This window comes from Mustela nivalis, assembly GCF_964662115.1.
Source record: "Mustela nivalis genome assembly, chromosome: 7".
Lineage (NCBI taxonomy): Eukaryota > Metazoa > Chordata > Mammalia > Carnivora > Mustelidae > Mustela > Mustela nivalis.
Genome location: NC_139026.1, coordinates 44,900,547 through 44,914,715, shown reverse-complemented (window position 1 = coordinate 44,914,715; position 14,169 = coordinate 44,900,547). Strand labels below are relative to the sequence as shown.

At 36.2% G+C, this 14,169-nt stretch overlaps 1 protein-coding gene across 2 annotated transcripts in view; it reads left to right on the top strand.

Moving 5' to 3' along the window:
* Nucleotides 1-14,169, top strand: part of TBC1D15 (TBC1 domain family member 15) — a 79,430-nt gene that overhangs the window by 50,750 nt on the left and 14,511 nt on the right. For both annotated transcript variants that reach the window (XM_082742841.1, XM_082742840.1), the window contains 4 exons: nucleotides 850-978; nucleotides 1,535-1,638; nucleotides 2,868-2,962; nucleotides 11,353-11,469. In XM_082742841.1, coding sequence (XP_082598967.1) covers nucleotides 850-978; nucleotides 1,535-1,638; nucleotides 2,868-2,962; nucleotides 11,353-11,469 — 445 coding nt within the window. The remainder of the gene's footprint in view (nucleotides 1-849; nucleotides 979-1,534; nucleotides 1,639-2,867; nucleotides 2,963-11,352; nucleotides 11,470-14,169) is intronic.

Sequence of the window (14,169 nt, the reverse complement as noted above, 5' to 3'; positions counted from 1 at the left end):
TTACTGCTTATACTTTCTGTTTGTTAAGTTGGATCTCTTTTCTTTGATTACTTTTTGATAATAGTGAGCAGATTGTTTCATTGAGTGCATAGCAGTGAGTGAATAGTGAGCATTACATATTGTTCCTAGTTCTGTTCCTAATTTATGTTTTCTCAGTAGGGATCAGCAACAGATAGAACTCTATTCTAGGGCTTTTATGCTTAGGTGAATCTTATCTTTTTTTAAGTAAGATGGATCTTGGCCCTGAATTATGGCAAACCTTTATATGCTCAACAAAACTTTTGTATTTGCTACAATTCTAGGCTCTACATAGTTAGAACATTATAAATATCTAAATTGTAATATTTAAAGGCTTATCTTGCAAATGGCATTTTAAATTACCAACATCTGTTAATTGAATTAAAAAAACTGTAGAAAATACCAAGTGGAGCTAATGGACCATAACTCAGTTCTGAGAGCTACAAATTTTAGTTTGGAAGAAAAGCTAATTTTAGAATATTAAGAGTGGAATAATACTGTCTTTTTAAATAATACAGCATAGCATTTAATTTGAAGGGTCTCTTATGGAATTTACATGTTGAATGTTTTGTACTTAAATAATTAAAACTCAAAATAGCAAATGTATTCTGGTCTTTGAATTTATAGCCCTGTTATTTGTATGTTTTGTAGGAAGGAAAATGTATGAGATGCTATTAAAGTTCTTAAACTAGACATTGGAAAATAAGGGAAGATACTAGAATGTTAGAACTTATGCCTGAGTAATAAATAGTATTTTAGTTATGGTTTCCATGTACCTTGATATAATTTCACTGTTTAAAACTGTACTCCTTATTGCTTATCTTCTATTAGATTGATTTGGGAGAACGACCTGTTGTTCAAAGGAGAGAGCCAGTATCACTGGAAGAATGGTCCCAGAACATTGATTCTGAAGGAAGAATTTTAAATGTAGATAATATGAAGCAGATGATATTCAGAGGAGTAAGTACCTTAATGAGGATATTTGAAACTGCTTATATTTAATTTTTCTTTTTTTATGGGAAGTGTGGAGGTAGTCAAGGAATGAACTCCCTTTTTCGGGAATGAACTCCTTTTTGATGAATGATGCCTTAAAATCCCTGTAGGACAGTGTGAGATCCTTGTGATGCCCCTTAAAGGTTGGGTGGGAGTTGAGGACGAGATACCATTAAAACCTTAGGGAGGAAGAGTCTTCCTTACTTGAAGTTCTGTGGGTAAGACGAAGAAGGAATGTATACCCAGTGGTCATTGCCTTATCTAATAAGTATCGAATTTAGAAAGACTAATCAGTCCTGCTGCCTTCTGTATAATCTGTATACTCTGCAAAGCTTTCTGGCAGCTGCTTACATCTTCAGCATCTAGAGATGAAAAACAGGTTAGTATTCACTGAAATGAGCTATTTTATTTGTAAAACGCTCTCTCAAATATTAGTCTCCCTATATATTTATATGCAAGTTTTATGAACTTAAAGTATTGCGTTCTTTTTTACAAATGTGCTTAATATGCATGTTTTCTTTAGGGACTGAGTCATGCGTTGAGAAAGCAAGCATGGAAATTTCTTTTGGGTTATTTTCCTTGGGACAGTACCAAGGAAGAAAGAATTCAATTACAAAAACAAAAAACGTAAGTAAGATCTTCTGTGTGTTGATCAAAGAAATTCAGATAACTCACCCATACAAATTAGTATAGAGCTTCTAGATGATTATTTTAAACAGATGAAGGTATGGGAAAATAATTTTATTTTCATCTATTTATTTGAAAAATCATGAGCTCTGTACTTAATCTAGTCATTTCAAACACTCACTGCAGTTGTGTTGGTGAATACATGGAAAGATGGTAAAAAAAATTCCATTTCCCTTGTGAAAACATTTTTGCATACTTGAAAAATAATTAGATAGGGATTTTTAAATGTCATTCATACTTATTTTTATAATTTATTATGAAATTATAAAAATGTTCCATAAGAAGTATGTTTACTATTTAGGTTAATTAGCTTTAAATTATTTTCCTGGTACTCTTGTAGCATAAACTAGTCTTTCGGGGTTTTTTTTTGAAGACTTTTCTATTTTTACGTAATTCCTCAGACTTGAAACTTGGACAAACTTCCCAGGTTTTAATTCCCAGTTCATTAGTCTAGCCTATGATTTAAAGCACACCCTGAATCATTATGTGCATATTTAAACTTTCAGACAATCCTTTCTCTTTCAGCACATTTGCCAGTTCTTTTTTATTTTATTTATATGAGAGAAAGAGAGTTAGAGAGAGAGAGAGAGCACCGACCAGGGCGGGGAGACAGAGGGAGAAGCAGACTCCCCACTGAGCAGGGAGCTGGCCTTGATCCCAGGACCCTGGGACCGTGATCTGAGCTGAAGGCAGACACTTAATTGACTGAGCCACCCAGTTGCCCCAATTGCCAGTTCTAAGACATTTCATATTAACAAGCTTGTGAATAAACTGGCTAGAAAATGGAAATCTTATGGCATATTAAAAACCCCCAGCAATTTGTAGATTTGTATTTGTAATTATTCAGAAACTTTAGTCATTAAAATACTTAATAACTAGAATAATTTTAGGAATCATTTTAAGGACTGAGGTAAATGTTTTCTTAAAATCAGATCCAAATAAATTATTCTGGTAGTTTAAGCAAAGTTTATAGTATGTATAAGGTTATTTAATTTTTCCTTTGTTTTCACATACATATTGTAACTTTAAACATTTCACTATCATATTTATAACCTCACAGCTCACTAGCATCATAAATGCTTTGATACATTGTTAATAGGAAAACCCAGTCACAATTTTTAAAAATACCGTGTTCATAGCTTTTTTTGGTATAAAATTGTTTTCGGTAGTGATGAATACTTCAGGATGAAACTACAGTGGAAATCTGTCAGCGAAGAACAAGAGAAGAGAAATTCGAGGTTAAGAGATTATAGAAGTCTTATCGGTAATTTTTTCATACTTTTGGAAATGCCTGAGGGGGGTTTATAATGAAGTCTTGTTAAGATTTAAGAAGTGAAGATATATGTGAGCTAGGGCTCAAAAGAGATATTGCCATTGGAGAGTACATTAGAATGTGTGTTGGATGTTCTTGGTTGTTCATTTTCCATTAGGAATATGAAGTCGGTCAGTTAAGTGCGGATATATTTCGTTTCCAGTTCCAAATGTGAATTTAAAAAAGGTTTATTTGCTTATGGAATTAATTTAATTAAAACATTATTATCTCTCTTATTACAGTAAGTTTATGTTTATTGATTGAAAAATTAGGAACTATAGACCAGCAAAAAGAAGAAAATAAAGTTTAGTTTTGTTTCTGTCATCCAGAGATAACTATAGTTAATAGACATTGGTTTATATCCCTCCAAACCATCTCTAAATATATGCATATATTTCATTTTTTTAATAAATGACTTCAGATAACAAATTTTTGTTAGTGTTTGAGAATTGTATAACTATTATATGGGAGTAACTATTTAATAAAAAAGAGATGCTTGACAGAATTTTACATTGAAAGAATTAGACTTATTTCCAAAGAGTGAGTACTGGGTTACCTAGCTGTTATGATAAAAGCCAGGTTGGTATAAGTTATTTAGAGAATGCATATTTACTGCTGTACATGTCTCTAAGTTTTTGTTGATAATCTCCATTTTACAAAAGAAAACTGAACCATTGAAAGCATAAATGACTTGTTCAGGATCACATAGTGGCAGTACCCAATTTTAATACTCTTAACTATCTTGTTAGCTAGTAGCCTCTATATAGTTTTAGCATAACTTTGGATAGTAGCGGAACTTATTTTTAAAATTCTGATAATTGCTTTTGGATTTATTTATAGCTTCATAAATAAAAATGGGGGATGTTTTTACCACCATGGTCAATACTACCTTCCCATGGAAGAAGAAAAATCTCTGGATTATGGTTAGAAAGTGCAACATAACCAGTTTGGTAGCTTTTTTCCCCTGTTTTTTAAAGATTTTACTTAGGGGCACCTGGATAGCTCAGTCATTAGGCATCTGCCTTTAGCTTAGGTCATGATCCCAGAGTCCTGTGGTTGAGCCCATATCAGGCTTCCTGCTCAACGGGGAACCTGCTTCTCCATCTCCCCCAACTTGTGTTCTCTCTCTCTTCCCTCTCTCACTCTTTCTTTGTCAAATAAATAAAATCTTTAAAAAAAAATTATTTATTACAAAGTTGGGGGGATGGGGGAGGAGGCAGAGGGAGAAGCAGACTCCCCACTGAGCAGGGAGCCCAATGATGAGCTCAGTCCCAGGACCCTGGGATCATGACCTGAGCTGAAGGTAGACACTTAACTGATTGAGCCATGCAGGCACACACACCCCCTTTTAAAAATGATTATTTTAGAGAGAATGTGAACAGGTGAGAGGAAGGGCAGGGGGAGAGAGAGAATCCTGAAGCAGATTCCCTGCTGAGCTCAGGGCCATTGTGGGGCTTTCCCAGGATGCTGAGATCATGACCTAAGCCAAAATCAAGAGTCAGCTGCTTAATTGACTGAGCCATCCAGGCACCCCAATTTGGTTTCATTTGTAGACATAAAGACAAATGATGAGTTTTTTTTTAAATTTAAATTCAATTAATTAACATACAGTATATTATTTTCAGAGGTAGAATTCAATGATTCATCTGTCTTTATAACACCCAGTGCTCATTATATCACTTGCCCTCCTTAATGCCCATCAGCCAGTGACCCATCCCTCTGCGTCCCTCCCCTCCAGCAACCCTCAGTTTGTGTCCTGTGATTAAGAATCTCTGATGGTTTGTCTCCCTTTCTGATGTCTTGTTTTTTTCCCCCTCCCAGTGAGATCTTTTTGATGATAGTACTTTTGAATGTAAAGTTTTATTCGTATAAGTATTCTCTACACCCAGTGTGAGGCTTGAACTCATAACCTTGAGATCAAGAGTTGGATGATCCTCTTACTGAGCCTGCCAACTGCCCCAGTACTTTTGATTGTGAAAGAACTTTATCTTTCTAAAAAATAAATTATACCAGAATAAACTGCGTCTTTCCTCGGGTTAAGGCAAAAGGTTGGGAGTCTTGAGGCATGGGACTATATGAGGTTTTCAGTTGAAGTCTCCTGCTATTTTCACTTTTAGTAGGGAAAATGGTAATGAACTGTTTTTTACTGTTTGAACATAAAATATTTGAGCTGGAAGTGATCTTACAGATTAAGTAATTCAATATTTTAAGCCTTTTCTTTTTCCTTTTTTAAAGTTTTAATTATTCATTTAAGTAATCTCTACACCCAGCAGGGGGCTCGAACTCATGACCCAGAGATCAAGAGTTGCATGCTTCTGCTGACTGTGAGCCAGCCAGGCACCCCTCAAGCCTTTTCTTCCCACATGTCATATCATCTTCCCTTTTTTATCAGGCCACAGTGATAAAGGCTCTGATATTCTCTATCTGTCTTGTGTCTTATTCTCACTTTTACAGGAACTTGGAAGAAAAATGTAGATGTTTTAAATCCCCATAGTATAATTTAAATTGGGCCATACTTTAGTCCAATTCTTTCATTTTTAGCAGATAACAAAAGCCCAGAAAAGGTTAGTAAATTGTCATCTGTGGAGTTAGTTTCATTGCCCAGACTCATTCATAATCAGGTCTAATTCCTAATTCAGTAGCCTTTCAACTGTACCATGCTTTTCTACCAGTAGAAGTGTATATAATAAGTTGGTTTTAAAGCATTCTTTTTCTAAAATGAAACAAGATGGGATCGGGAGGGAGACAAACTGTTTGAGACTTTTAACCTCACAAAACAAACTAAGGGTTGCTGGGGGAAGAGGCAGTATGGAGAGGGTGGTTAGGTTATGGACATAGGGAGGGTATGTGCTATGGTGAGTGCTGTGAAGTGTGTAAGCCTGATGAGTCACAGACCTGTACCCCTGGGGCACATAATACATTATATATGTTAGTAAAAATAATAATAAAAATTTTTTTTAAAAACTACTAGAGTAGTTTTTCTCAAAAGTATTTTTTAGGAAAGATTACCAAAAGCGTTTTTTCTGTTTGTTTTCTTTGGTATAAATTTGCTTTATTAGAAAATACACAGGTAAACTGCAGATTTTGCGGTTAGTGCCAAGAAGGTGGATTTTTACTTTGACTGTGAAGAGAAACTATTGGAGCATTTTAAGCAAGACCATTTTATTTATATTTTAAAATCAGTATTTCTGCTGTTTGGAAAGTGGGTTGAATCAAGGTAAGAATAGGAACAAGGAGACCAATTAAGTGGGAACAACTCTAAGCAATAGGTGCTAGTAATGGAGATGTAGAGAAATAAATGCATTCAGCTTATATTTTGGTGATAAAATTGATAAGACTTTCTGATGTATTGAATGTAGGATATGAAGAGGAAAGAGAGAATTTAGAATTGAACTATATTTCTCGACTTGAGAAATTGGGCATTTGGTGTTCCACTAATGGAGATGAGGAGATAGGGGTATGGTGAAATTGAATTAAGTGTTACTTACATATTGCTTAAGGTGAGACATAGAAATGTAAAGTCAAGTGGCTAGTTGAATAATCTGGAGTAATCTAGTTAGGAGATATAAATTTGGGTATTATCAGTATAAGTATCCATGGAAATAGATAATGTCACCTGGGGGAGAAAAAGAGGCAGATAAGAAGGCCTGGGAATCCTAGTCTTTATCCCTAACTTCGACTGTATGCTAGAATCACCAAGAATTTTTTGAAAATCACGTTTTATTTTAAACATTAGTACACTGATTGAGTAAATATTTACTTAATGCCTCTTATGTGGCTTTTATATAGCTCTCCCCTAGGCTCTGGGGATTTATTAGTGAACAAAACAGATAAAATACTTACCTTCGAGGACCTTCTATTCTTGTGGGGAAGAACAGACAGCAAACAAGATAAGTAACATATGTGGTACGTTAGTGATAAGTGCTAAATAGAAAATGAGGCAGCCAAAATGGTTGGGAAGTTTATGTGTGATATTGCACTTATAACTTGGGTGACCCGAGAATGCTTTTACTGAAAAGGTGATATTTGAGTAGAAACTTAAAGGGGGAAGGGTGAGATGCCAATATCTAAGTGAAGGGCATTCCAAGTAGAAAAGAACAACAGATGTTAGACTTATTTTTCACCCCAGGCTCTCTGCATGTTTGAAGTAAAGCAGAGAGGTAAATGTGGTTAGAGCAAGGTGGCATAGGATATAGAAACTAATGAGATCAGAGAAATAGTGGAGGAATAGGTACAAATCACAGAGGACCTTATAGTTCATTGTAAAGACTTGAGCTTTTCTTCTGAGTGTGAGGGGAAGCCGCTAGAGGATTTTCAGCAGGAGAGTGATATGATCTGACTTTTGAACAAATCACTCTCTGGCTCTTGTCTGGAGAATACCTGGTGGGGGCAAGGGAGGAGATAAAAAGATCATGTGAGGCTATTCCTATAATTCAGGCGAGAGATGATGATGGTTGCTTGATACGAAGGCCTAGCAATTGAGTGAATGAGATTTGAATAGAGACTTGAAGAAACAATGTATGCCGTGCAACTATCTGGACGAAGGGCATTCTGAACACAGGGGGACCACATGGTCTAGCCTTGTTTCTGCCTCAGGGCCTCCATATGTTTGAAGAAGAACAAGGAGGAGACTGGTGTGGCTAGAATTAGTTTGGCTTTGGGAGGGGTGGCATGGAGTGAGTAGTTGGGAGAGTTCAGTGTTGGTTTCTATACGTATTTTCAAAGTTTAATATGTGTGTGTCTGTGTGTGTAAATGTTGGGCAAGAAGAACAAAGAGTCAAAAGCGATCCCCCAGAATTTTTAAGGTGAGTAACTAGAGGAATGGAGGCTTGGGTTTTTTATTAAGACACAGAAAACTATGAGAGAAGCAAGTTTGGAAGGGCATATTTGGAACTTAGTTTTGGACATGTTTAAGTGTGAGAATGTCTCATAGATGTTCCTATATTAATTTGTACAGTAGAAGGTAGATAGGGCTGAAATTCACTGGAGATAGAAATTTAGAGGTCTTAAACATTTAGATGGTGGGGGACCAGATGACATTGCCAGAGAAGTGATATATTTAAAAATGTAGGGGTCCAAGAACTGAGCACTGAGATACTTTAACTGATAAGTAGGAACAATTAGGAGAAATCTACAAAAGAGACTCAAAAGAGAGCCAGAGAAAAGAAGAAATTCTGAGAGTTTGTCCTGGAAATCAAGTGAAGAAAGTATTTCAGGGCAGAATGAGTAGAATGTCAAGTGAGCTGAAGACTTGGATTCACTGTTGTAGAAGATAGTAAGGAGATCACTGGAGATTTTGATTAGAGGGAGTTTTGGTGGAGTGGTGGGAGTGACAACCTGATTGGAGTGAGTTCAGGAGAGAACAGGAGGAGTGGACTTGGACACAATACAGCTCTTTTAAGAAGTTTTGCTCTAGGGGCACCTGAGTGGCTCAGTGGGCTAAGCCTCTGCCTTCGGCTCAGGTCATGTTCTCAGGGTCCTGGGATCGAGCCCTGCATGGAGCTCTCTGCTCAGAGGGGAGCCTGTTTCCCCCCCCTCTCTCAGCCTGCTTCTCTGTCTACTTGTCATCTCTCTGTCAAATAAATAAATAAAATCTTTAAAAAAATAAAAGTTTTGCTCTAAACAGATGGAGACAAAATGGGCTGTCATTAGAGGGGAAAGTGAGGTTAAGTAAGGCTTTGATGAAGATGAGAGAAATAACAGTATGGTTAAAAGCTAGGTGAGAATGGACCAGGTAGGAAGAAAAACAAACTAGAGAGGGAGACAAGAATTAACTAGGGCATTATCTTTGGGTAGCCACTAGAGGGTGGATTTCATGCAGTAGAGGAGGGGTTGGACTTAACCACCATCCTGGAAGCTCCTTTAGAGTGATAGGAGAGGAGTCTGAATACAAATGCAGTTATGTGGTTAAAATAGCAGGATTCTGTGGATGTTCTCTTTGGATAACTTCCGTTTTCTCAGAAATAGGAAGCAAGGGCCTCATCTGACAGCTTGAGTTGGGAGGGGATAACATGTTGGAGGCTTGAGGACAAAGAAGATACGAAATAGTTATGTGAATGGGGACAAGGAATGGATGAATGAAATAAAGCATGTTGCCAGGCAGCATTAGGGGCCCACTTCAGATTAGTGATGGCGATTGTAAAATGGGGATGTTGATACGGTTGTGTTTTCTTCAGTCTTCTTTAGCTATATCAATTTAGAGGGACAGTTGGATTTAATGAGGGCTCTTTTTTTTTTTTTTTCTAAATTTAAGTACTAATTTTCTTTCTAGAAATAGTTTCTAGAAGTACTTTCTTTATAAAATATTTTTATATATCATTTTGATCCCTTTTTGTTTTCTGTCTGGCATGTCACTTCTAAATATACAAGAGGAAAGAAATGCAGATAGTTCATGAGGGTACAAATAATTTTTACCATGTTTAAGAACCCCTGTTAAGGCAGATACTCTGTATTGTCATGACTGTGTAAATTGTGCTTGAGTTAATAAAACATAAACTTATGTACCCATTTATCAACACTGATTTGAGAGTGAAACAATTTGATGTTTTTTATTTTTATTTTTTAAAGATCATATTTGAGAGAGAGAACTAGTGGGGGGGAAGCACGGGGGGGAGGGGGAGAAGCCAACTCCTCATTGAGCAGGGAGCCCGACACCAGCCTTATCCTAGGACCCTGAGATCATGACCTGAGCCAGAAGGCAGATGTTTAACTGACTGAGCTGCCCAGGTGCTGCCATTTTGATGTTTTTAAATGAAATTTTACATTCATTATGCTTTTTTTTGGTATTGCTTTTCTTTGAAAAATGTATCCACAATTCTATACATATGTACTTGCTTTTATTAAATCTAATATAGTGTATTTTAATAGAAAGCTATGATATTTGTCTCCTATTTTCTTAAAATGCCCTTACAGAATCTAAACTCACGTCATTTTCTATTGTTAGATTCTACTCTGTTGTAAAATACCTCCCTATTTCTTCACAAGTGTAGATTTACCCTGCTATCTGAAAGTAGAGTGTTCCTGTGAGAACTTTCATAAGTCTGAATGGTATAAAGCAGAGAAATAATTACTATTAACTTATATGGAAGATTTTTTAAGCATTCCCAGACCAAAAAAATAACCTCTTTTAGGCTCTTTGCTAACAGATGCACAAAATCAATCAAGATACAGCACAGATGCCCACAGACACAGTTCAGAGCTGTGGTGGCATGATGCCGAGATGTTGAGTGTAGGTCCTGGGAAAGAAGTGTGCTGAGGCCACTCTTGCTACCCAGGGCAAGTGCTGCCTCAGTAACCAGTTTTCTGCAAAACAAATCCTGAAAGTTTTTTTCACTTTTCTTTATTTTTTCATAAAAGTAAAAATCTTTGAATTTCTTTTGGTTAGTGAAAACAGGTGCTGATGTAGATCTTTTGTAAAAGTGAAGTGGTGTAATGCAGACTTTTGAAAAACAGCAGGAGTACCTATATTGAGAATGTTTTCAATTTATTCATTTTAAGGGGGTAGAGGGGAGGTCATAAAAGTCATATTATAATTTTTAAACAGAATTGATTATAGAGTAGTTAATTAAACACTGCGTTTCTGTAAATTATTTCTTCCTAATTTACTAAGGGATTTGTTTGGGGAATACCTTTTAGTTGTAAAGTCTTCCACAATAAGCTGCATTTAATAGTTATCAGTGTTTGTGAATTGAATTGTCAGTACAACTTGGGGATACACTCATGGTGATGTTTCCAAATCTGTTTTTAATGTCATGAAATCATTGCTAGCACAATGTGGGTTTTCATTTTCTCAAAATAAAAATAAATTATTTATACTAATATGTAAACTGAATAATGTATATATGAGAAATAATTTGTCCTGAAGATGTTTGTGGAACTTGATAAAGAAGTTGATAATTAATGAAGCAAATATGAATGAAACAAATCTCTTTGACTATAGTTGATTGCATAGTAGCTTTTTAAATTACTATTTTCAAGTAACCCTGCCTATCACCTGCATCCATGACTGGCATTTTTATTGCTAACTAATATGAATTATTGGTGTTACTTTTAATTAATTAAAATTGTTTTCTGCTATTGAAAAATTTCTGTGTTTAGATAAGAATTGAGAAATATTTGAAAATATACCCATGAGGAAGTGGACTGATTTTTGGAAAATATTCTAGAATCTTACTTTATTGCATGTCTGAAATGGAATTTGATGAATTTTTTCATTAAGTAAAAGGTCAGCAAGAGAGTGAAATTTATAGCAAGAAAAATAATTTTGTTCTTATAAGATAATAAGCTTTATAAAAATCTGTTTTTTGAAAAGTTTTCAAATATATGATGATTTTCATCCGCAGAAAAAGATGTTAACAGAACAGATCGAACAAACAAGTTTTATGAAGGCCAAGATAATCCAGGGTTGATTTTGCTTCATGACATTTTGATGACCTACTGTATGTATGATTTTGATTTAGGTAAGTTCTCTTCTAATATTCTAATTTTAAAAGATTTATATATGCTTATTTTAGAATTTAAAGTTATGCCTGCTAGACATATGCAACAGCTCCGTGTGCTAGTTTCTAAAGGGATTGTTCTATTGGACTGGAAGGCAGTGAAGTTATGCCTGTTGGCATATGCAACAGCTCTGTGTGCTAGTTTCTAAAGGGATTGTTCTATTGGACTGGAAGGCAGTGATTCCCAGATTGTGCACGGAGAGCACTGAGTTTGCACAGCATACTTATGGGGCAATATGGGATATTTTAAATTTTTGAGGAGGATAGTGACATCTGTAACGATACTGCTCTGAGTCCTCGCTGATGTAGTTCAGAGTTTCAAAATTTGATTTCCACATTCCTTCTAATGAAGTTATAGTTTTGCAAAGCAGGGCTTTTGGCCTTGTTGTGTTAAGCAAGTATTGTGTGAAAACAGATGAAGGGCAGGAAATGAGGATGGTGGTATCCAGTTGGATTCCAAGATTTGAGAAGTATTACAGTGCCCAACAGGTGCTAAGTTCATAGGACATAAATAGTTATTAAGTTGTTTGGATCTAAATACTTAATAAATAGAAATGTTAGTTACTTCTTTGAACCTAGGTGTGCCTTGGAAAAAAATTACTAAAACATTATGGCATCTGAACTGAGAAAGTTTGGTAAATTTTGTATGAAATGCTTTCCTCCCTTATGAAGGAAAATACTGGTGTGATGATACCTTTTTGGACAAGCCAGGCAGATAAAATTCTCCAGGCCATGTAGAACTTTACTCTGTTTTCTTGGTAGGTGTGATTCCTATGAAAATGGGTTAGCAAGATGGGCTGGTAGGGGTAGTAGCGGATTGTATGAGGAAGGGTTAAGGGGGAAGAAAATACAAGGAATTAATATTTTAAGGAGTACGAACTTGAGCTGTTTCTTTAAAAATCGACCTTTAGGTAAGTATAAGTAATGGTAAAGTCTCTGAGTTATCTACCGTATGAGTAATTCCCAAGTGGAGAATAATGGAAGTAGATGTTTTCCAGATTTTTTTTTAAGATTTTATTTATTTATTTGACAGATAGAGAGAGTACAAGCAAGCAGAGAAGCAGGCAGAGAGAGAGGAGGGGAAGCAGGCTCCCTGCTGAGCAGAGAGCCTGATGTGGGGCTCGATCTCAGTATCCTGGGATCATGACCTGCCAAAGGCAGAGGCTTTAACCCACTGAGCCACCCAGGCGCCCCTTCCAGATTATTTTAATAGAGCTTGATATAGCTTTTGGAGAAGGTAATTGGATATTTAGCATATTAAACCTAAGTGAACCTTGAATTATGGTACATTTTCCTCACCTTATGTGAATTCCTCTTCTTTTATATGTTAGGGGAGGATGTAAACTCTTTTGTGGATCTTGAGGCATTAGCCTCTTTGGTGACAGTAAGTTGAAAATCACAGATTTCTCTCGCTCTTTTTTTTTTTTTTTTGAAGATTTTATTTATTTATTTGTCAGAGAGAGAGAGGGAGAGAGAGTGAGCACAGGCAGACAGAATGGCAGGCAGAGGCAGAGGGAGAAGCAGGCTCCCTGCCGAGCAAGGAGCTTGATGTGGGACTTGATCCCAGGACTCTGGGATCATGACCTGAGCTGAAGGCAGCCGCCTAACCAACTGAGCCACCCAGGCGTCCCCACAGATTTCTCTTTAAAACGTAAAATTTAGCCAGTGCTATCTATCACACCTCGTATTGGATCATGGAAAACATATTGGTAGAGTGCTTTTCAGATTAAAGTGTTGTCATACTTGGTTTTGACTCCTTACCAATAGCAGCCTTTTGAAGAAGTGGGGAAATAATCCCAATAATATGAGTCAGGCTTTATTGTTTGAGAGAGTGACTCAAGGTTGCAGAAGTTGTAAATATTGGGCTGGGGGTAGAGACCCAGTTCTTTATTTCAGGCTGGCATTTTTACCTCTACTCATCTACCACGCTGACCCATTGCCATTTTACTATAGGGACTAGGACTGTTGTCTTAGGGAACAGGAGGCATTGTCTTATACTCTCAGGTGATAATTTTGAAATAGGAATTCGTGCGTTTTCTTAGGAGTTCCTGAATACTCAGTTTTTTCAGGGTGTAGTCCCAGACCAGCTAACTGGGTAGATTGCTGTCTTCATTTTTCGGTATCAATCCCTCATTCTTTCTAGTCAAATACTTAAGTTATCCGAAACATAGCCAAGGTTCCTGTTAAGAACTCTGGCTTTGTGAGGTGCCAAGGTAGTTTTCATAAAGCAGTGCACCAAATTTCTCATCTTTTACCGTGGCAAAGTAACCTTGACTGTAAATTTACTCTCGTAGGTAATTCTATCATATTGAGTTGTTTGGCTTCATAGACCAACTAAATGAGGTATAGGTGTATTTACACTGAATACAATCTCATTAATAGTGAGGAAGGAGACAGAAATTACCAAAAGCAGATGGAAGAACTCAAGGAAGAATAATTTTTACTTAATGCAAAGACTTTACGCTTAGGATGTTTCTATGGGAGGTAATCTTTTTAAATGGTGTATGTACATAATGATGATCCTAAAAAACCACTAAAACATTAAATTTTAGTCAAAATACTGTATGTAAGAAGGCAGAGTGTCTAATTAAAAAAAAATTATTTCCAGCTCCTAAGATTACTATTTTTTATTTGATACTCTAAGGACTAAGCTTTAGTTAA